At 43.7% G+C, this 20,832-nt stretch overlaps 2 protein-coding genes across 4 annotated transcripts; both read right to left on the bottom strand.

The window, feature by feature from the left end:
* Positions 1-71: 71 nt before the first annotated feature.
* LOC121301128 (transmembrane protease serine 9-like) lies at positions 72-7,733 on the bottom strand. The gene is made up of 15 exons (XM_041230249.1): positions 7,551-7,733; positions 6,811-6,938; positions 6,553-6,620; positions 6,276-6,451; positions 5,975-6,013; positions 5,489-5,602; positions 5,167-5,332; positions 4,640-4,914; positions 4,169-4,311; positions 3,201-3,447; positions 2,998-3,111; positions 2,555-2,723; positions 2,185-2,450; positions 1,526-1,662; positions 72-1,212 (listed from the first exon to the last, which is right to left on the bottom strand). Exons 1-15 carry the CDS (start codon positions 7,693-7,695, stop codon positions 1,051-1,053), a joined length of 2,349 nt encoding a protein of 782 aa, XP_041086183.1. The 5' UTR covers positions 7,696-7,733; the 3' UTR covers positions 72-1,050.
* Positions 7,734-13,347: 5,614 nt separating this feature from the next.
* LOC121301526 (signal peptide peptidase-like 2B) lies at positions 13,348-20,679 on the bottom strand. 3 transcript variants are annotated; one of them, XM_041231004.1, is made up of 15 exons: positions 20,583-20,679; positions 19,215-19,331; positions 18,779-18,961; positions 18,363-18,452; positions 18,104-18,243; positions 17,861-18,003; positions 17,676-17,772; positions 17,458-17,574; positions 17,264-17,345; positions 17,088-17,162; positions 16,852-16,914; positions 16,555-16,654; positions 16,336-16,413; positions 15,952-16,112; positions 13,348-14,979 (listed from the first exon to the last, which is right to left on the bottom strand). In XM_041231004.1, the coding sequence occupies exons 1-15, from the start codon at positions 20,631-20,633 to the stop codon at positions 14,812-14,814; spliced, it is 1,665 nt and encodes a 554-aa protein (XP_041086938.1). In that variant the 5' UTR covers positions 20,634-20,679; the 3' UTR covers positions 13,348-14,811. The 3 variants fall into 3 exon arrangements, with proteins under 3 accessions (XP_041086938.1, XP_041086940.1, XP_041086939.1); XM_041231005.1 differs by having other exon boundaries at positions 14,891-14,979; positions 15,885-16,112; XM_041231006.1 differs by lacking the exon at positions 15,952-16,112.
* Positions 20,680-20,832: the final 153 nt, after the last annotated feature.

Below are 20,832 nucleotides of genomic sequence, written 5' to 3'. Positions count from 1 at the left end.
ACACACAAAGAAAGTGGGAATAGTAACCTGATTTATTTTTTTAAATTGGTTGCACCAGGAAATCTCAGCTGATTGAGGTGTCATTTTACTTAAATTTTTAAATCTTTAACTTGCATTAAAACAGTATTTTATTGTATTCATAGTTAATTTTAATTAAAATATTTACACTGGGTTGATTTGCCAGTTTTAAAACGAGTCTCTGAATCTTCTGGCCCAGGTGCCCAGTCTAGGGATGTTACTGAACCTTGCTTTGGAGGTGAAAGCGGTTTCTGCAAGAATAATGTGAACTGTCATTTTGATCAGACTGGTTCAGAGATACTGGATCCAGTAAAATACCCTTATAAAAGTTTCCCATAGTAAAAGCATAGCAAAGTGTAATAAAGAACAATACAAGCATTGTAAAGTATAGCAAGGTATGCTAAAGCATTCTAATAAACATGGTAAGCCAGGGTACACTGCACAGCATAGCCATGGAAATAAGCGTGGTAAAAAACAATTACAACCACACAGACTTTGTCTACCAGTTTCCTGAATAGATAAAACATGTCTTCAAGTATACAAAAAGTTTGTGTCTAGTGCTGTGGTATTTAAAAAGCATTCTTCATTCTGCTTTCAGTATGGTGCACACATGATTATAATATTGGAGAAAGAAGTTCACCAAGGAATTCATTATATTTAAGAGGAAAATATACTTCATTATGGGCTGATTTTTTTCGCCTTGTCTTAAGTTTGTGCCTCTGTACAACTGTTTGACCTATAAGTAAATACAAGATTCAAGTCTGGGTTACTGCAATTACCACTTCTTAATTCTCCAAATGATTCCCTCTCGCAAACCCCCTGTGTGTTTCACACTAACTGCTTCTCTGTGCTCTCCTGCCCTGATGTCATTCTGGTGCTGATTAAGAGTCCTTTAAACAACACAAGAATGAAAAGCAGGGGTGCTGTGCTGAGGGTACAGCACAGGGAGAGATGGCGTTCAAGACATTTGCAGTGGACCTTTACTTCCCAATTCTATCTGTGGTGTTCTGTCTGGTTATAAAGCTGACGGCGCTAGTAGAGCAGGTACTTCTGAATCCACTCTCGCACCTCCGTCACACGCACGTACACCCCAGGGAAGGAGTTCCTGGCACATCCGCGGCCCCAGCTGGTGATTCCGGCCACGAACCAGCGTCCCGAGGGCTCCCGGCAGGACAGGGGCCCCCCCGAATCGCCCTGAGTTCAGAGACAAACGCACAGGGCAGGGGGACAGCGCATAAACACATGGCACGCAGGCAAAGAAATGCATGCAGTCGTCTGTAACTAAGCAATGGGGGTGTGTGTAGTAATACTAAAATACTCTTTACATATCTTAATACTTTAAAAGATTTATGGCAGAATTGTCTTGTTGAATATTTTATATATATATATATATATATATATATATATATATATATATACACACACACACACACACACACTATATTTACTTTTTTTTTGTACCTTGAGACAGATTGGCTCCAGATGGAAATCTGCGCCCCTCCCTTACCGTGCAGGAGTCTGTGCCCCCCTCCATGAAGCCAGCGCAGATCATGTTGCTGGTGAGCCCGTTGGCGTAGGATTGCCGGCACTCTGACTGGCTGATGATATCGATCGAAGCCGTCTGTAACGACTTGGCTGGCGAGCCTGAGGGAGAGCAGAGAGGAAAGGGTTAATCAGGGCTTCTGTCAGCCTTCAGTTTGCTTGTGCTGCATCTTGTCTTCAAGAGGGTCCCAGCATTTACAACAGCAAACCAAATCTAACATTTGGATTTAAAGCACTCATATTATATAATATATATATATATATATATATATATATATATCTATATTATATATATATATATATATATATATAGATCTATATCTCATTAAAAAGATATTTTATTTTAGTAGCATCGTTAGACAAACGTCTAGATCAGTAAAGCATTTCGTAAACACTTTGTGAAAAACATTTGTACATTTCTCCAAAGACTCCCCCCTGCAGATGTCCTTCATGGAGGTGAGCCCCCCCCCCCCGACGTCCTTAATCTCCCTTTGCTGCAGATGTCCTTCATGTATGTGTTGCCCCCCCCCGCCCCCAACCCTCTGTTTCCCAGTTTGTGTGTGTGTGTGTGTGTGTGGTGCCCCTTCTCTCCCCTCTCCTCTCCCCGTGTGAGTGCTGCCTCACCTCCCTCCTCCGTGGTGCCCCAGCCGCTGATGAAGCACTCGGTCCTTTCTGGGAAGCGGTGCCAGGGCGAGGGCAGGCAGACAGGCAGGATTGTGATGTCGGGCGGGGCTGGCGCTGAGAGCTCCACTAACGCCACGTCCAGGTCCATGCTGGTGCTGTTATATCGTGGGTGAAGGATGATCCTCCGCAGGGTGACCCGGACCCCCCCCTTCCCAGAGGAGGCGAGCGAGCCCAGGCTGGCCGTCCAGCTTCTCGGGGCCAGTTTACTGCAGAGCAATGCAACACAGACATGGCTGAGCAGCTGGCACAAGATTATTACATGAAAAATAAAGATAAGCCCTCCATTCCCAGCTCTCTAATTCTAGCGTACTTTGCGAAGCAGTGTGCGGCAGTGAGCAGCCACTTGCTGTGGATCAGCGTGGCCCCGCAGAGGTGCGTGCGCTGGAACTGCAGGCTGACCTGCCATGGCCACTCCCCTCGCTGTGCACTGACCCCGCCCACAATCTTCTGGAAGCCAATCACAGGCCTATCCCCGCAGTCTGCAACAAGAAGGACAGCTGAGCTGCTAAACACCCTTAGAAAAAGATTACCACTGCACTGTTTTTTTTTAACCAATGCAGTTTTTCCATGCTTTTCCCATATACCATGCATTTACCAGAGTTTACTCTTTGCTATTCTTAAAAATGCTTTACCATGCTTTCACTGTGCTTTATTACACTGGGCTTTTACATTAGGAAGCTTTTAGAAAGGAACTTTCAAAGAGAGGAAGATTAGCAAATAAAAGTTCTTTGTGAAACGTGTCAGTCTACTCACCGCAATTCTCCTCATCAGCTTCGCTGCCGCAGTCAATGAATCCGTCGCACTCTGGGTTCACTTTGCTGATGCACACATCCTTTTCACACAGGAACTTGCTGGTGCAGTTTACCACTGCCAAGAGAGAGAACATGACCATGTTGTTGTCTGCTCCATTTGTAAAATGCACTATGATCAGTGGTGGCCAGGGGGTGCTGTGTTACCTGATGTGGTAGAGGGTGTCTTGGTGGTTGGAGTTGTGGCAGTAGTAGCAGTCGCTGTGGTAGATGTTGGCGTCGGACTGATTTCTGTTTGGTTACTATGGCTGAGTATCCAGCTTCTCAAATATGTTACTCTGGAGTAGACCCCTGGGTGGTTGACCTCGGCACAGCCCATTCCCCAGCTCACAATCCCAGCCAGGAAGAAGCGACCCGGAGCCTCTTCACAAACCAGGGGGCCGCCCGAATCACCCTGCAACACACAGCACAGCCGCGCTAGTCACGGGGCGACATGCACCTGCTCTCTGCAAAACTCATCAAACACAATGTAGCTGTATATGTAATTCTCTTGTTACACACCATTCCTTGTCCTGTACAAAGGGTACTTGCTATGTGAGATATGCTGCAGACAACAGCCTGTGACGGTACAGCTAACATGGACCAGCCTCGATTCTATTTCTCTTTACAGTGGTATTACCACAAGTCGCTGAGTGCAGCTTTTTCTCACATAGCGAACATTCTGTTTTCTAAAGAAACATCAGTAAATGAACCAACACTAAAGCTTTCTTCATGATCATCATACTAACCAACATTTGTTCTAGCATGGACAGTGCTGCCTCGCTATTTTTAAATTTGATTATTGAACAATTTGGTTAATTCACGATTAGTCCATGACTACAGTTTCTGTATGAGGTACTGTTAGAAATAAAGGCAGCGCTGCACCACATTTCACCCTCTGCTTCTCCATTAATTCACTGGTTCCAGAAACCAATCCATTACCCTGCAGAGATGGAAATATGACTCCTATTACATAGCAGCTTCACCCATTGCAGGTTTTACTAAGTGCTTGATTAGCCACAGTGCATAGGCAACAAGCTCAGGTGTGTCTTATTAAAGTCATAGTAAAACCAGGAATGGATCAAACTGCTATGCAACGGGAGTCTTATTTCCATCCCTGCACTGGCAAGGGATACCTGGCAGGAGTCGATCTTGCCCTCCATGAAGCCTGCGCACAGCATGCGGTCGGTGATGGAGCCGCTGTAGGCAGAGGAAGCGTTGCAGAGCGCTGTGTCGATGATGGCCACGACCGCCTTCTGGAGAGAGTTGGGCAAGTGGTCTGTAAACAGGCACGGGAGAGGGGCGACTTAACTTCAATGGTTTTCAAGCACGACAAAACAAAATGAAGACATAGCACGCAGGATTTGGTGGGCAACTGTTTTTGTCCATGGTGTCAATCACAGTGACCTCCACAACTAGACTCTTTGCAAAAGGGTGTATAATATGCTTATAAACATGTTTTGAAGGATGTTTTGTATAATTTGCTGTACAGATAAAAGTGATGATCCACGTCACACACTTCAACAAGCAGAAACCATTGAGAAAGACATCTAGTTGAAACCATGGTTGAATAATTATGTAATTACATAACAAGCCTGCTGACTCACTGTTGTCCTCTCTGAGCTGCCCCCAGCCGCTCACAGTGCAGCGCTTGCCTGGGGGGAAGCTGTGCGAGGGGGAGGGCAGGCACACAGGCTGGATGAGGGTCCCCAAGGTCAGGGGGGTCTCCAGTTCCAGCATGGCGACGTCGTAGTCCGAGGTCTGGCTGTTGTACTGGGGGTGGCTGATGATGGTTTTGATGTGCACCTCCACCGCGCCAGACTCTGTGCCCGTGGCCAGGTTCGTCCCAAACAGGGCCTTCCAGCCCTTGGGGTCGTCAAACCTACAGAACAGGAAAGGTAAGCAAGACAACTTTCAGTGTTGAGAGCAGAGAGACTGGGATCCCCTGTGACCTACTGGTTAGAGCTGACAGACTGGGATACAGTGTGACCTACTGGTTAGAGCTGACAGACTGGGATGCAGTGTGATCTAGTGGGGGTGGGGGGGAGGGCTGGTCCGGCTTGTTTTTGAGCTTGAGGAAATCAATTCTGTGCTCATTAGCAGAGATCTCCAGCAGTGTGGATTGGTCCCTCACCTTTCGAAACAGTGAGCAGCAGTGACGATCCACCTCGTGTTGAGTACAGAGGCCCCGCACATGTGGTATCCTTTCTGCCTCAGACTCACTTGCCAGGGGAACTCCCCTCGCTCAGCGTCGATGCCCCCCACAATGCGGATGGACATGGCGGGCCTGGTACCACACTCTGGAAAGAACCATCACAAAGGAGATCATCTCGGGCAGGCTCTACAGTGTCTGGAAAACTCTTGGGGGCATCATTTCTTTGTTATTTTACTTTTTTTTAGCAGGGAAGATGAATCTGTGGTGAAAAGACTCGCTCCAGACAGAGAGGGACACTTACTGCAGTCGGACTCGTCAGACCCATCAGCACAGTCGGCTTTGTAATCGCACTCAAGGTTCGTCTTTAGGACACACTCGCTGTTCTGGCAGGTGAAGGTGTTGACAGGGCAGGTTTCTGTGGATGCAGACACACATGATGAGACACACACAGGCACTGAAACACACACAGTGAACAAACAGTAAAACACACACAGTGAAACACACACACAGTATGAGAGACACAGTGAACACACACATAATAAAAAAACACACACAGTAAATACACACACAGTAAAACTACCTTTAAGGTGTTGACCGTTTAGTTTTGCGTGAGATTTCCAAGCAAATATTCTAATTGTTATTTTTTCACAGTTTTTGCACATGAGCCTCACTATGTTGATGGCAGATCAACAGGCTTTATAGATTTAATGATCTGTAACAATTCATTAAAAAAAAAACATGCTCGGGAAAAGCCTGGTAATTACTTTTAACCATATGTGTGACTCACCTGAGCTCCCTATATTAAAAAAAGACTTTCCGCTCGCTCCTGTGAAATAAAAAGACTGTTATTACCATCAGAAGGAGCATTATGAAGGTACAGTAACTGTAAATATTTTTACTTGTGCCCCACAAAGCCATCTGAATCTAATAATCTAAGCAGCTGTGGACAAGTTACATTTCAATGTGGTTAGCGAGTACAATTTTACATACAAAAGGTTATGTCACTAATAAAAACAGTGCAGCCTGTCAAAATCCTGAGAGGTTACTTTTTCTTATTGCACTGCAGGGGTGATCTGGGATCTGCTTACCAAGTAGGATGGCGGAGGTGATCTCCCCAAATTGTAAGACCCCCAAGGGCTGCTCCCGGAGAAAGGAGTCCAGGCCCAGTCGCAGGGTATCCTGGGCAAAGAGCCTGGAGAAAGCGTGTATCCTGTCCACGCTGAAGATTAGCCGGAAGGAAGCAGCCACACTGCCGTTACTGTCGCTGTAAGGAGAGCGTGACTTTACTGAGGAGGGCGATCCCCAAAAGACATGTGTACTTGGCTTATTGTTTATTTATTTTTTTGTAAAACTCCCTTTGCTTACCCATACTGTAGCATGTCCGTATCAACATAGTACTCTGCCACCGATGAAGCCAAGAAGATGTTTCTTATCTGGAACAGGAAAACAAAACAAAAAATTCCTTAATAGCAGGACCACAAGCGCAGAGTCAATGTAAGTCAGCACCTGGATTGAGGTTTCATTGGTTACAATTTTAGATACAAAGACTTGACCTGGAATGGCCTTCTTCACCCTCCCTTTGCTCTACACTGTATCCACACCCTTTCAGAACCCACCCCTCACCTTTCTCCTCAGCACCGATGAAAGGACAACAGAATACGTCGACGTCTCGTCCTGTAAACTGGGAGCGTACGTGATGCCTCTCAGCTCCACGGTCTCAGAGTAACTGCACTGTTGTTTAGCCACGTACGCTGCAAGAAAAGGAAACGACGCAGAGCTCCATAAATTCATACGGTACAAGCTCCCAGGCGAGGGGACTCAATTCAAACACACTGGACTCGCCTAAGGGAAAAGGGCGGCCGCAAAGAGAGAGACCGAGAGCCTCATCCGTAACTTCAAAATGCTCAATCAAAACAGAAGCTAGATCTTATAAGAAAGTAAGACACTTGGACAAATGTTTTTGCACGCAGTACACTGATGCGGACATGAGCTGAAACGATTGTCTACTTATCTTCTTACAAGTCCTGTGCCAACCCGCCCACCAATAAGAAACAGTGAAATGTACTAGTTATGTGATGTTATGTATTGAAAGTAGCAAGTGACTATCGAAAGAGACAAATGAGAAGCTCTTCTCCTTCTTACTTGGTAAAGTTAAAAGATGGCATGCTGTAAAAAATGTATGTAACTTTTTTGGGGGGTGCTAAAAGGCACAAGATATCAACAAAAAAAGTAGAAACATTTGTATTTTATTTACAAAGAACAATTTAATTAGAAAAGATAATGTGTTGCGGCCATAGCCCTTCATTAGAGCAGCACAGAGCACTCCTTTGATCTGAAAGATTGCCAGGATGCTGTCTACTCACCAATCACAATGCCGATGAAGGTGGCGACGGCTATGACGATCAGGATGATGGCTGCCGTCATCACCTTGCAGCAGCGCGTGTCTCTGAAGCTCCTTGGCAGCTCGTCGATCACCAGCTGCTTGTCCAGGTCCTTCTTCGGATCCATCGCGCTCCGGGGACAAATGCACTACACTCCACTGCCTGCTCCAGAAAATCACATGCAGTTCGTTACCTGCTTTCCAAAATCGACAGATCCCAAACTCAAATCAGGCAGGTGGATTCCAGGAATAGAATGGGTCCTAGAATGGGGTTCATTTGTGCACCGGATTCGTACCAGATCCCAGATCTGGTACCTTTTTAAATTTGAGAATTAAACAGTTTTTAAATGGTGAACCGCATGACTAAAAAAAAAAAGATTATTATATGATTATGTTAAAACACGGCTAGGCAAAGGTGGGCATGCAGCTTCTGACACCAACAATAACGAAACCAACAAGCAGATAAGAACTTGAAGCATAAATGGGAGCTGCTGTGAATCAAAGTCACTACATTAGGTCTAGAATCAGTTATAATTAATAGATCCGATACCTTTGTGTTTACAAATGAACCCCTGGCCGTAGCCTCACTGTAAACCTTATTTTCTCCCAGGCTGCTCTGGAAAATTAGATTTAACTAGGGTTTAATTGTCTGTGAAAGGGCAATTCCTTCTTGGATGAAGAGTAAAAGATCCAGGAACAGTGGCCGCAGTAAAAGTGATTACAGAAGACAGGGTTAGCCAGGGTCTTCATTTATACAGCGCTTTCATGCAACTCTCGTCTCCCAGCGCTGCCCACATCGTATGGCTCAGGACGCTTCCTGTCCCTCCCTCTCTTGGGAAACCAGTGCGTTTACATAGTGGCAATTTTGCTACATACAGAAGGTCTTTGGCAAATAGCATGCATTCAAGCTTGCAGGTGAAGGACAAGGACTATCTTTAGCCCCCCTGTCTTAACAATAGCAACCTTATCTCTAACCAGGATCCTATTACTAGAGACTCAGGTCAACCATGAATGGCCAGTTAGCTGCAGTAGACTATATCTTAATAGTGTACTGTTCCATACAGTCATAAAAACGTCTATTGTACCATCACTATTGTACAAACTATTGCACGGCAATGTTTATGTTTTTTTGTAAGCTTTTTATTTGGTGGGTTGCTATACATGTGCCAGTACGAGTAGGTGTTCCATGTAAAATTTTACGTTTTACTGTGGTCTACCATGGTAAAAGCTTAGAAAACTTTAGTAAACTCTAGCAAAAGAAGAGACCAATCAAACTCGCTTTAAAACCAGTGTAAAAATTGGTGATAAACACTGCAAAACACAAAGTTTAAACGGATAATGCCAAAATAAAATGCTAAATTATTACAGTGCCTGTTTCTCATGCGAAACTTTGGGGTTGAGAAAATACAACAGCCAAATAGTGTTTGTATCGTGGTACTTTATTTTCTAACTGTTTTGGCAATCGTTAAATGTTTCCTATTTTGTAAAACGGGTATTATTACTAACGTCGGTCGCTGTGGTAACTGGGCTCGATTCGTCTCAGGCCTTGTTGAATAATAAGCCCCCCCACCCAAAATCGCTAACTGAAGAGGTTTAATAAAAAATAAACTGATAAATCAGCGTTAAATAAGACATTGCAATTTCAAAGCATTGGGGCAGTTTTATAACTATGAAATGATCCATTTAAGTGAAGAGAAGACTTAAGTGCATGACGCTTGTTTGAGAACAATAAACAAAGCCGTGGTGTTGCTGTTGTTTTTATCACAATTTTAAGGCTAATAAATACATAAATAAATACATAAATACATAAATAAATAATATCAAATTAATATCAATGCATCTGCGTTAAATATCAATTATTAATAATTAGGCCCATCAATCAGAGACGTGTATTTTGTCAATTTAATGCAATTAGCTAGAGACCATACTAGTTTGTGGAACTTGACAAATAGCAGATCATCATGAATTCACCCACTTACCCGTTGCTGCCGAGTGCCGAAGCGAAGGTGAGATAGCGTCAACTGGTCACTTAAGCTAAGGAATTCCTTCTCTTCAAAAGAAGCAGCAGGTGAGAATCACCCTCCTACTGAAAGTCTTGCCGACAGACTGTTAAAGTTTTCAGGCAGTTACTTTTGTTCTACCTGTAAGTGGGCGTGCATACTGTTAAAGCACCGGGACTGTGAGGTAGTGTTGAACTGACCTCTCAAATACATTGAGACCCCACGCACCCCACTCCAGATCACTTCAGTTAGTGAATAATCTACTAGAAGAGTCGAAGACACTATCATTTTGTGATAAAAATAAAAAAGCTTTTTTTTTTTTTTTTTTTTTTTTTTTTTTTTAATGGCTTTTATTTTGTTACCGTAGTTATTTAGGTTTTAAGAACTAAGTCAATTCTCAGTCATTTTACCTTTTCTTGTGCAGATATTTCCATTTTTAAACCCTGGGCCCCAGCCTATAACAAGAATGTCTTTTTTTCCCCAGTCATATCTTTTAACAGAATAAAGTACTTCTAAGCACTGGGACCACATAGTTTAGCCTTTTCTACAACCATAAACAATAAGCCAAGTACACATGTCTGTTCCAAAACCAGGTAGCAATTGGGATCAAATGAGGGGTAACAAGGATCCAGCACTACAGGCTGTCCCCACAGCTCATACAGGGCTCTATAGCTGATGCCTAGTTGACTGCTCCTCAGTATGGGCACCTCTCGAGGAAGTGTCCATATTGACAAGGCAGAGGAAAGCACAAGAACTACAATAGAACATGGAAGACCATCATCGTGAAGGTTAAATATTTTATGCATAGCAACCTCATATGGGGACAGATACAAAAAAAAAAAAAAAATTCTAGTCTTTACATGGGAACATATGGAAGATGCAAATACATGATAGCCTCATTTTGAGGATGCCATTTTTTTCCATATAAAGCAATGGAAAAAATATTTGTGTCAAAAATTACTTTTTCTCCCAGTTATTTTCAATATCTCTTGCAAGAAAGTCTAAAAGACATCACAGTGTAGGAATACTATGCATCAGGAACAGAAAACCTTGACAAAGGGAATCAAGCATGGAATACTGTACCGGCATGGCATTACATGGCAAAAAATCTTTTATTACTTATGTAACAGGAGCGTTTAGCCAGAACAACTCAACACCCTTTATTGCAGATGAAAGGATAATCCCTCTCTCGCTAATCTCTGATCTTCAGAAGAGCTGTCTTGCATCTGTTTGTTAAACATTGCAACTAAACTAACTAACTCAACCTGAATAAACAAAATCAACAGGTGTTATTATCATTGAATCCCAGTAAAGTGCCCTGGTATTGTGTCTCAGAATCCAAGGATCAAACACACCCCTAAAGCACACAGTCAGTGAGAGAGGTGGGAGGGATTCAGCTCAATGCATGACTGTCACATTTTCAATTAGTAAGCCACACACAAGGGGGTCACAGAGGGGGTCACACTGGGGGCTGGAATGATTAGTTTTTGGTTCTTGCTTATCTACAGCCTCCAAGGCAGTTGTGTAAACAAGGTGGTCTCACCACTGCATTCTGGTACAGCTTTTAACTGCTGCAAGTGCATAATGATGGAACCGCTACAGCATGAACAGGGGCTCAAATTAAAATCAATCTGTGACACTTTCCAGGAAGGAAATTTTGTGGTTGGCCAAATCGTCTGCTCATTGTGGCGAAAGGAGGCCCAGCTCCCTCAAAGGCTTTACCCTGGCTTTAGCGGACGCAGCCCTTTTTTCCTGGCGACGCCCAGTAGGTTTCAAGATAGAGAAAAACTACAGCAACGTCACGCTCTGTTTGCAGGCGAGAAGTCCTGGAGGTCTATTCCAGGTTAAACTGGTCTAATGAATCCACTGCTTCAGGACATGGAGCTGGAGGATTAATTGTTTCAATTTAACAATTAAAATCATGGAATGAACAGCCTGCACACATGTGCGTTACAAGAGATTCACTAATCATCTTTATACTGCTCTCATCCTTAATTATCTTGCAATTGTTTTTTTTACCTGATTTTGCAATGACCCTTTAACCTGAAGCTTGGACACTGGAGTGTTTGCTAACTGTCCACTGTACTACAGATTGTTTCTCATTGCTAAAACACAAGCCGTCTAATGAAATTATCACCAAAAAAAGGAACATAAAAGGGTAAACGGTATTCCATTCTAAGGTTCCATTTCAGTATTAAATATACTGGGAAGCTGTGGATCTGTCTTTATAATGGTCTGAACCAGTGCCATTTAATGTATAGCTAATACTATAGTGTATTTCTGCACTGGAATGCTTTAAAGGAAACTCAATGCACTGCAGCTGTATCTCCAAACTCAGTCTGGTTGTAAGGGATTGCGATGGTATTAGCCTAGCTTGAGACTGGAGGGACAAAGCTGCTTTTCAGAGGTCCGTCCCCAGTGGCAGGATCAGAGTGGAGGCAGTTAGAATGACAAGCCCTTCTTTGTTTGGGTGCCAGGAAGGCGCTTTGAACCCGTAATCGCTGCATTACTTGCCAGTGTGAGCGGAGGCAGGTTTCAAGATCCCAATCAAGACAGGGGTAGCAGAGCGCAGTAAAAAGAGGAGAGTGCCTGCTGGTCTTAAAGACAACATCTACTAAAATGCTTATCTAGTCTTACAACAAGTACAGTAGACAGTTCATATACACCATTCAGCTTCTGTAACTTGAGAAGTCATTTATCTTTATGCCGTGGAATATACCAGTAATAAATGAAGACATGACTAAGGCTACAGGTATTGAAAAGACAGTGCTTCCTTCCTGCTGACTTCATACAGAAAGGTAACCTGTATCAGAATCCCAGCTGTTTAGCCTGGTCATACTGGTTAAGAGGTGGTTATGCTGGTTCAAAAACTAATAAAATAATAATAAAAAAAGAACATTTAATACCAGGAACAAAATTCCATTACACAGGGGGCATAACAACTAAATACCCGGGCACTGAAAGTGTGAGTAAAAGATTCAGAATAACGAAGAACAACACAAGGGTTAGACGGTGTTGAAGTTTGGAGTGTGCACTGAAAGTTAAAAATGCCTGCTTGCAGATTATACACCCTGATCCCTTTAGCTCCACTGCTGAAGACCTCACCCAGTTAGGAATCTCCCTATAGCCAGGATAATCTGGCTGTTCTGATGTGAAAAGACCTCTCTATCACATTACAAACTATTTTGCGTTCTTGGAGATCCTAGCATACATATAGAAGTACCAGGGATTCGCTGTTAAACCTTGAAATCAGTCCACTGGGACACAATCGTTAACTCTACTCCCCAAACACAGTATTTACCCAGGGCAGAGACGCACCAATAAAACATGCCTAGAAACACAAAGTATAGCAGGGATAGTCATGTTTACTCCATAGAGCTCATTTCAAACACTTATGAAAATCTTGTGCTCTTGAGATCAAATGGCTTGTCTATAGCTACAACAAACCTATTGGATGTTTGTTTCTTCTCAAACACTTGCAGTCTTGTAGTATGTAGTTTAAAAAAACAAAAGACCTCATTACCAGTAGAGGTCGCACACTACACCATCAATCTACAATACAATGACCAGCAGCCTCCTGTACAGTAGCTTGCCAGTGACCAAGGCTTTCATGAGCTACACCTGAGCATGTCAGTGAGGAGAACTAAAAGAGAATTTAAAGCCCTATGCTTGAATATTGTTGTGGCACAGCACACTGTCCTTACTTCTAGGACAAGGCCTGAAACTTTAAATACATTTTAAAAGTAAAAGCAATTGGAAATGAAACACTCTACACATTAGCTTATTTATTTGTTTATTTTACTCTGTCCTCGTTTGAGGTATAAAAACTCAGCCGTCTCCCTCTCCGTTTTAATTATAACTGCAGCAGTACCAGAAAGTGCCTCATGTCCCTAGGGTCACGCCTAACACAAGACAAGCTTCTTATTCCAAGGACAAGGCTTCTGGATTTCTGATTCATCACACCAGATACCCATTAGACTGGTGTTAAGTGAACACTTGCAAGTGAGTTTCATGTACTAACGTCAAGGCAGTATTGGGGTAAACCTGTTTCCATTATTACATGAATTGTATCGTAAATGGCATCTTAGTTAAGGAGAACCCAGCCTTAGTCTGTGTTGCCTACAGGCTAGTTCACTTGGAAGGCATAGTGCAGTAGCAGCTGTCACAGAAAATGTGTGGCAATTTCAGAATGAACCCTCCCATCTATTCTGCTCTACGGATTAACAAAAAACAGTTGCTGACCTCAAAATCTCTAACTCCTAGCCTGCACAACAAACAAATATGTAATCTAAATCTGTCTGAATTCTGTACACTGCACAGTAGTATAGACATTCAGAGCTAGCTGTATTCAATCCCAAGAGCCTGGACATTTCTCTGCACGCTGGTTTACAATTGGTGCAGGTAGTTTTGATGATGGCAGCCAGAACCTCTGCTACAAAGATTCCTTTTTCTTTTGTACAACTGAAAATGGTAACATATTCCATTACAATTGCAATGAAACCACGGATCACCTGGCTGTTGATGAAAGCACTCGTTTACAAGCAGAATGTAAATATATACACCAGCACCACATGCTTCTTAGTGTTGTGCAACCCCCTCTCAATGTCATCACTGAAACATTAGCGAAGGGTAGTTCTGACTGAAAACCTGAACCTCATCTCTGGAGGGCATTCATTTACTGTGTGCCAAGTCCCTCTGCTTTGCCAGAAGTCTGGCATGTCAACTGTTGATCCAAGCTTCGTGGAAATTAGCACATTACTTCATTGAGCTCAAAGTCAATCCCTTCCACCCTCTCTGTCGATTGAACCATGTAAACAATTTTAAAACCCATTCACACCCCCTTTGGTTCTAGCAAGATTTCTATTTAGCACCACCCAAACACCAATTTATTTCCTACGCCATGCTCCTAGTGTGCCTTATGTTTATTAATATCCATGCCACTGGGAAAGTAAGCTGGAAATGGTGTCTGTGTTCCAACACACACATTTAGTGTTAATGCCCAAGCCTTCCAGCTGAAATAGCTTACAGATTAACAATTTTAATGGAGTGAATTCAGTGATTGAGTTAGGTGCCCTTCCATAACTCCCTCTCTTCTTTCTAAGACAAGTGCAGAGTTCTCATGATTACATCCCATGGTACTGCTCACACCCAGACAAGTTCTTTACATGAACCAAAGTTGTATACAAAAATAAAGAGAAAACAAAAATAACATTTAAAAAGGGGGGCATCCTGATTCATCTTCCACTAATCTGATTGGTTCTTCGCCTCTCCGGGAGACTTTTCTTCGCTCTGATTGGTGGCTTCTTCAGCAGCTTGCAGCGCAGGACTGGCTAGCTGTTCCTTGGTAGGCGGGTCGGATGACCGTTTGCAGTTGATTGGTGTCATGGCGAGTGGGGGCTGGGGCATCTCTTTCTGTGAATATGAGAAACCCAATTTAGTACAAAGTTAACAGATTGCTAAATCTAATAATACATTAGCCTATGCCCTACAGTAACACTATCCATTCTGATTTGCTGGCTAGGATATACAGAACACTTATATAAATTTATGGAATGGTCAAATTGAGGGAATGAACACCAGCTAGCAAGAAATTTCACTGCAACGCAAGTAAGACTGAATATCAACACTGGAAATGCCGCACTCAGAAACATACACTGCAATTTCCGAAGCCCTTCAGAAATATAAACACTGCCGGGCTGCAACTTCGCACAGTTTCACAGCCAAGTCTGAATGAGGCCCACAGTGATCTCATCTGGGATCTCAAGGTGAATATCAGGAGTAGGATCAGTCTAGGCTTAAGATTTCTCCGAAAATGTTATAACCTACTCCCTACACTTCAACAGCTTAAGTAATACAACCCCACTAATACTTTACTCATTTATAAATGTTTTTGAAGGTATTTTTTTAATGAAGTTGCCATGCCAAAACTTTGAAAAAAAAAAAAAGTCATGCATTATAAAATAGATACATAGATGGGAAACTTAACACAGTACAATTATACATACAGGGACTGAATGGGAGATACAGCACATTCTGCCAGTTTAACATTTCTCTCTGTTTTATATTCGAAAGGTGAACAAAAATCAGAAATGCAAAGCTGAGTGCCATATGCCAAGACAGGCAGTGAAAACGGTACTCAACATAAATTATGGATAAGACAATGAATTTGCTTCTACACCATTAGAGCAACAAGCAGGAACTGGAGCTGGGACTTGAAACCAGTCCTTCAGCTCAAGCAAAGCTGACAGAAAAGCCTGGAAAACACTGCAAAGTTGTTATTTTATTATTTTTTTTTTTTTTAATTTGTTTTACTCAACTTTAATTTTAGTTACTGTTAAAATTATTAGAATTTTCCGAAGGCACTCATATCAAACTGGTATTCACCACAAAGCCACTACCAGTCCAGAACATGGCTAGCTCCCTGCGCCACAGCGCCACCCCAAGGCTGGTGAGGAGAGTGCAGGGCACCAGGTATAGCAGGGCTGGCTGCCCCATCTGCATTAGGGCTAGAGCAACGAAAGTGATGAGCAAGCCGATTCCATATGCTGTAGGGGAGACAAGGGAGGGGGGAGTAAAATAGAGGCCTGATGACCTTATGCTGGAATGTTTAAGATTACTGACATAACTAATTAAATGTAAAATTACTAAAGCCAATTCTTCCAAAAAATACCGTAGTTTAAGTTGTTAATTTTAATATGTTGCAGTATAGCCTTTCTAACAGTGTGATATACGTGTTACTTAGCATCCAGTAGACAGGCGTTTGCGTACCTACTGTACAGGCGACAAAGTAGACCTGCGATGACTGCACCTGGATGTCAAACCTGTGACAATAGGCAACCAGCAGGCCTAGGAGGGGAGAAGAGTGAGAGGATTAGTGTCACTCTGATTCCCAACAGCAAGCTTGGAGTCATATAAACTGAAACACACACAAAAATACCTAGCAGGTATACAGAATTAACAAAGGGTTAATCGAAAAGCAGTTCTTACCTGGTACCAGGATGTCCCCAAAACCCAACAGAGAGAAGGGACGATCACACAAGGCCAACGGAGAAAAGTTCAGACGAGGGACCTTTAGCACCATCGGGAGCTGCAGCATAACATATAAAATGAACCGTCTGCTGGCGATGAAGGCTGGAATCTGAATCCGAGTAATACTAAACAGTTTCATCCCGTAAGCGCACGTTTTCACTAAGTGTCTTGACGCTGTATGTATGGCCCTCAAAGCCCAGTGAGTCTGTATGCATGGGCAAATTTTGCAGGCATTTTCAGTTTTCCATCACTTACCTTTTCATGGGTGGATGAATCTGAGGGACCAGCAGCCACTTCTACCATGACACTCTCCCCACTCTGCAAATAGACAGACACGACAGCAAGGCTGTTAACACAAGGGCACAGACATTCCCTTTTCTTTTTTGAATAATAAATACACATCCTGCTCAGTTTCTAGTATTTAACATGGCCTGCAGTCTACCTACAAAGAGATTATCATCAGACCGGTACTGTAGGTAATTTCCACTCACCTTTGTAAGGAATGGAGTAACAAACACAAAGAAAACATCATACACAAACAGGACGAGAAGCAGTAACGTGCAGGCCTGCAAACAAAGAGAAATACAGAACGAGGGTTAGCAGACTAGGGACTTGGCCCACTTCATCAACCACGGCAAAGGCAGAATCTCCTTGGGACGGTCTCTACCTTGAAAGTGGGCAGCCTGATTGTCTTTAGCATGTAGAGGCAGAATGCGATTCCCAGCGTGTCCTGCAGCACCCAAGCCCATCTACAGAGGGTTAAAAACATATCAACTCATTGTGCGCGGGTCTCAGCACATCAGCACGACGCTGTTAATGTGGATCCCTGTGTTTCCAAACCCATCCACCTGCTGTACTTACTGATCCTCATTTCGGAAGACTCCCCAGATGACACTGACCGTCACGCAGAACACAGACAGCAACAGCATTCGCACCTGTGGCCGCTTGTGGCAGTAAGGCAGGTTATTTTCTGGGATTCTGCAATGCACACCAAGGACAGAAAAGACGTTTGCTCTCTGGACGAGCTCAGAAAATAATGGAGTTAATCCAGACAACATTTTTTAGGCAGTCAGACCAACCTGCACTTCCCAAAAGGGATTCTTCGCACAAAGGGAGACAGGCAGCTGTAGAGTCCTATAGATGCCGCCAGGCAGAATATTCCGATGATCATGTACACTGATGGGACAGTATGAAGGGAGTGTTAGACTTTAATCTGAAACTTAATGTAAACTTGACTCTGCTCCAGACACAGCCTCTATCTTACCGAGGTGATCGTAAAAGAAGTACAGCAGTACCAGCATGGAACAGCACATGACAACAAACACGCAGATCATGATGGGCGTCACATCGACTGTTTCTTCGTCCTGAGTCTCTGCTCCATCGTCCCTCTTGTGCTTCATGTATCTCCTGCAGACGATAACACAAAATCAGGACCCGACCTGGGTTCATCGATACCAACCGCGCCCCTCCAGTACAGAACCCTCCTGCTACCCTGCCCACCACTTACTTCTTGACGTCCCGGCTCCCAGCCCAGTATCCCCCGACAGCCACGGTCCCCACCGCCATCAGGAAAATGATGACCATGTTGTAGTCGAAAACTGGCTCATGTGGCGCATACATAGCTACATCTCTCCCCTTTCCGAAGGTCTGCAACAAGAAAGGACTCTTATTTCTCGGTTTCGTTACCGTAATTGGAAATAATGAACTAGGAAAAAGATCCTTCAGGTGCACAAGGCTGTAATTAGTAGCAATAAAGACAGGGTTACCTTGCTGATGTCCAACATGTCTGTGTAGCTGAGCAGGGCAACAGGGATGTCAATCTCCTCATACTGACTCCTGTTTCCTGCAGGGGGGGTCTGTCAGACAAAAATATGACCACCAAGGCTCATGAAATACTTTCCCCACACCCATGTAAAGCTTTGGACAGTGAGGTAGCTGTTCAATGCAGTTAAATAAATGATGGCTGAGACAAGTTATTTACCTCCCAAAGTCCTCCAACCTGCGAGGAAACTGAAACTAATAAAAAGAGGGACATAGCCAAGGCAGATAAGAGCCTACTACTAAGACTCCCAAAAATGACTTTTAAAACCCGACATTTAAAACCATTTCATAGCAGAAGAATACATAGATGTCTGCAATTATTTAAGCAAAGGAAGATCTCTGGCCTGTGGGGCTCACTTACCAGTCTATCTCTGCTCACGATGAGTAGCCCCTTGGCGCCATTGATCTGCGCGAGCCTCACTTTCTCGTAGAAAGTGCAGTTTCCACGCAGCACCATGGGAATGCGGTTCGTGAACCCGCCCGCAGGGACCTCGGAGGGGGAGCAGAGAACTGATGCAGTCAGGTCATGGATCTGGAGCCGGGACTACAGAAATAGAGAGCAACAAGGGGAAAACTGTGAAAGGGGTCAGGGAGTGAGGATATGGGGGGCAGTGTACAAAAAATAACTCTTCTTCATGCAAACATAGATTATAGACTATTAAATGCCTGAAAGTAGACATACAGATGCAACATACTAATAAAAGGGGGGACAGAACTGGGGGTTCCTGGAAAAGAGATGTGGAAGCTCAGTGGAAACATTCAGGTTACGTTTTTTTGTTCTTTAGCAGTGTACTCACTGCTTTGCCGAGATCCTGAGGTAGGTGAGCCCACTGGGAGTTGAAGAGAATGCAGTAATCCTTCCCCTTGTTCTTCCCCTGGTCGCTGACATGTGCCATCCCATACTCCCCCAGCACCTAAAACGCAAGGTATTCTTCTTTACATCTTCATAGTACTACTTAAACCCAACCTCTTATCACACCCAACTGTCAAGTTATACTGACACCTGCTTATTGGAAAGCTGGGAAGCTCCACCACTGCAGCCAGTAGGTAGGTACCTTTACTATGGCAAAAGGTAAGAACTAAGATAAATCTGGTTTTAGCAGTCTAACTTGGGTCCAGCTATTCAGGTATACATGGTCCAATCTGGTAGCAAACTTTGTTAACATTGTAATTTTAGTATGTCTGGTTTCGATTAGACTAGCTTACCGGTATTAAGGTAAGCAGTCCCAAGGCAGGTGCTAAATGGGTTTGGCGAAATGCACAATTTCACACAGAAATCTGAAAAAGTGATTAAACTGCTGTGGAACCTATATTTAAAGTCGCTTGCCCTTTTCACCCCACAAACCCTTGAATGTTACTTTTCATAAAATGAAATCGAGAGGCGCCTTGCGTATGCTGTAACAAAATCTCTTTGGTGTCGGGTTTCACTGTACAGTATGGACACTAATAATGTTGGTGTTATAACATGCCTACGATTGTACAGTATGGACACTAATAATGTTGGTGAAATAACATGCCTACGATTGTACAGTATGGACACTAATAATGTTGGTGTTATAACATGCCTACGATTGTACAGTATGGACACTAATAATGTTGGTGTTATAACATGCCTACGATTGCCAACAACAATCAATAAGGTCACTTTTTACTATCCAAAACGACGTTAGTACAGCTGCAACTCTTGAAACAAACGCTAGCTTGTGGCAGCTACGTAAAAATGATCTTGCTAAAGTAGTATGCTGAATGCTGCTAGTCGTTAACGTTTAAGGGTAGGCTTATAGGTGAACAAAAAAAAAACAGTTTGTCAGTTAATTTGGCGATGAATAATAACATGATGTGCGCACAGCAAGCAAGCAGCTTTGACTGTGCTGGCTAGTGGCTCACAATCACAAATCCAATCTCACTTATACCCTGACCGACATGCGTGCACTTAAAATGCGGTAAACTGGAAATCCAAGACCCCACGACGTGAATTACACCAGCTTGTGTGAAACAGTTGAATCGTACCGGCATGAAAAAAAACAAAATGTACCGCTTTGTTGTTAGGCCCGAATACCGGTCGTTTTTAAAACGCACCCCCGGCCATGATACACCGCCCCCCTTCCCCCCCCAGGGGTTCTTGGTTCGGGGTTCGTCCCGAAACCAATCGCGGAGACGCTCACCTGGTCAAAGAGCATCGCCCCCAGCAGCAGGGTCACCGCGCCTCTCATCATGCTCCCGGCAGCGTGTGTTATTGTGCCTCCGGCAAAGATCCCGTCCACAGCGTAACCCCGCCCACGCGGCGCTGCAGCACTCTTACATTGGCTTAACTCGGCAGGGCGTCACGCCAGCCGCCTTTTGATTTGTCGATTCCTACATCAATCCGTCATTATAGCTCCGCCCTCTCTGGGGAGTGTTTTCTTCCCTCCGTGA

This window comes from Polyodon spathula, chromosome 27, assembly GCF_017654505.1.
Source record: "Polyodon spathula isolate WHYD16114869_AA chromosome 27, ASM1765450v1, whole genome shotgun sequence".
NCBI classification, from domain to species: Eukaryota; Metazoa; Chordata; class Actinopteri; order Acipenseriformes; family Polyodontidae; genus Polyodon; species Polyodon spathula.
This window is presented reverse-complemented; position numbering and strand designations above follow the sequence as displayed.

What these genes read in the sequence shown, in the direction of transcription:
- LOC121301128 (XM_041230249.1), bottom strand. Translation starts at nt 7,695, where the DNA reads ATGGATCCGAAGAAGGACCTGGACAAGCAGCTGGTGATCGACGAGCTG. An exon ending in GCAGCTCAGAGAGGACAACA is followed by an intron (nt 4,312 to 4,639) that starts GTGAGTCAGCAG and finishes GCCTGTTTACAG; the next exon opens with ACCACTTGCCCAACTCTCTC. An exon ending in GACACCCTCTACCACATCAG is followed by an intron (nt 3,112 to 3,200) that starts GTAACACAGCAC and finishes CTCTCTTGGCAG; the next exon opens with TGGTAAACTGCACCAGCAAG.
- LOC121301526 (XM_041231004.1), bottom strand. Translation starts at nt 20,633, where the DNA reads ATGATGAGAGGCGCGGTGACCCTGCTGCTGGGGGCGATGCTCTTTGAC. An exon ending in GGGAGCCGGGACGTCAAGAA is followed by an intron (nt 18,004 to 18,103) that starts GTAAGTGGTGGG and finishes TATCGTCTGCAG; the next exon opens with GAGATACATGAAGCACAAGA. An exon ending in TCAGGCTGCCCACTTTCAAG is followed by an intron (nt 17,163 to 17,263) that starts GTAGAGACCGTC and finishes CTTTGTTTGCAG; the next exon opens with GCCTGCACGTTACTGCTTCT.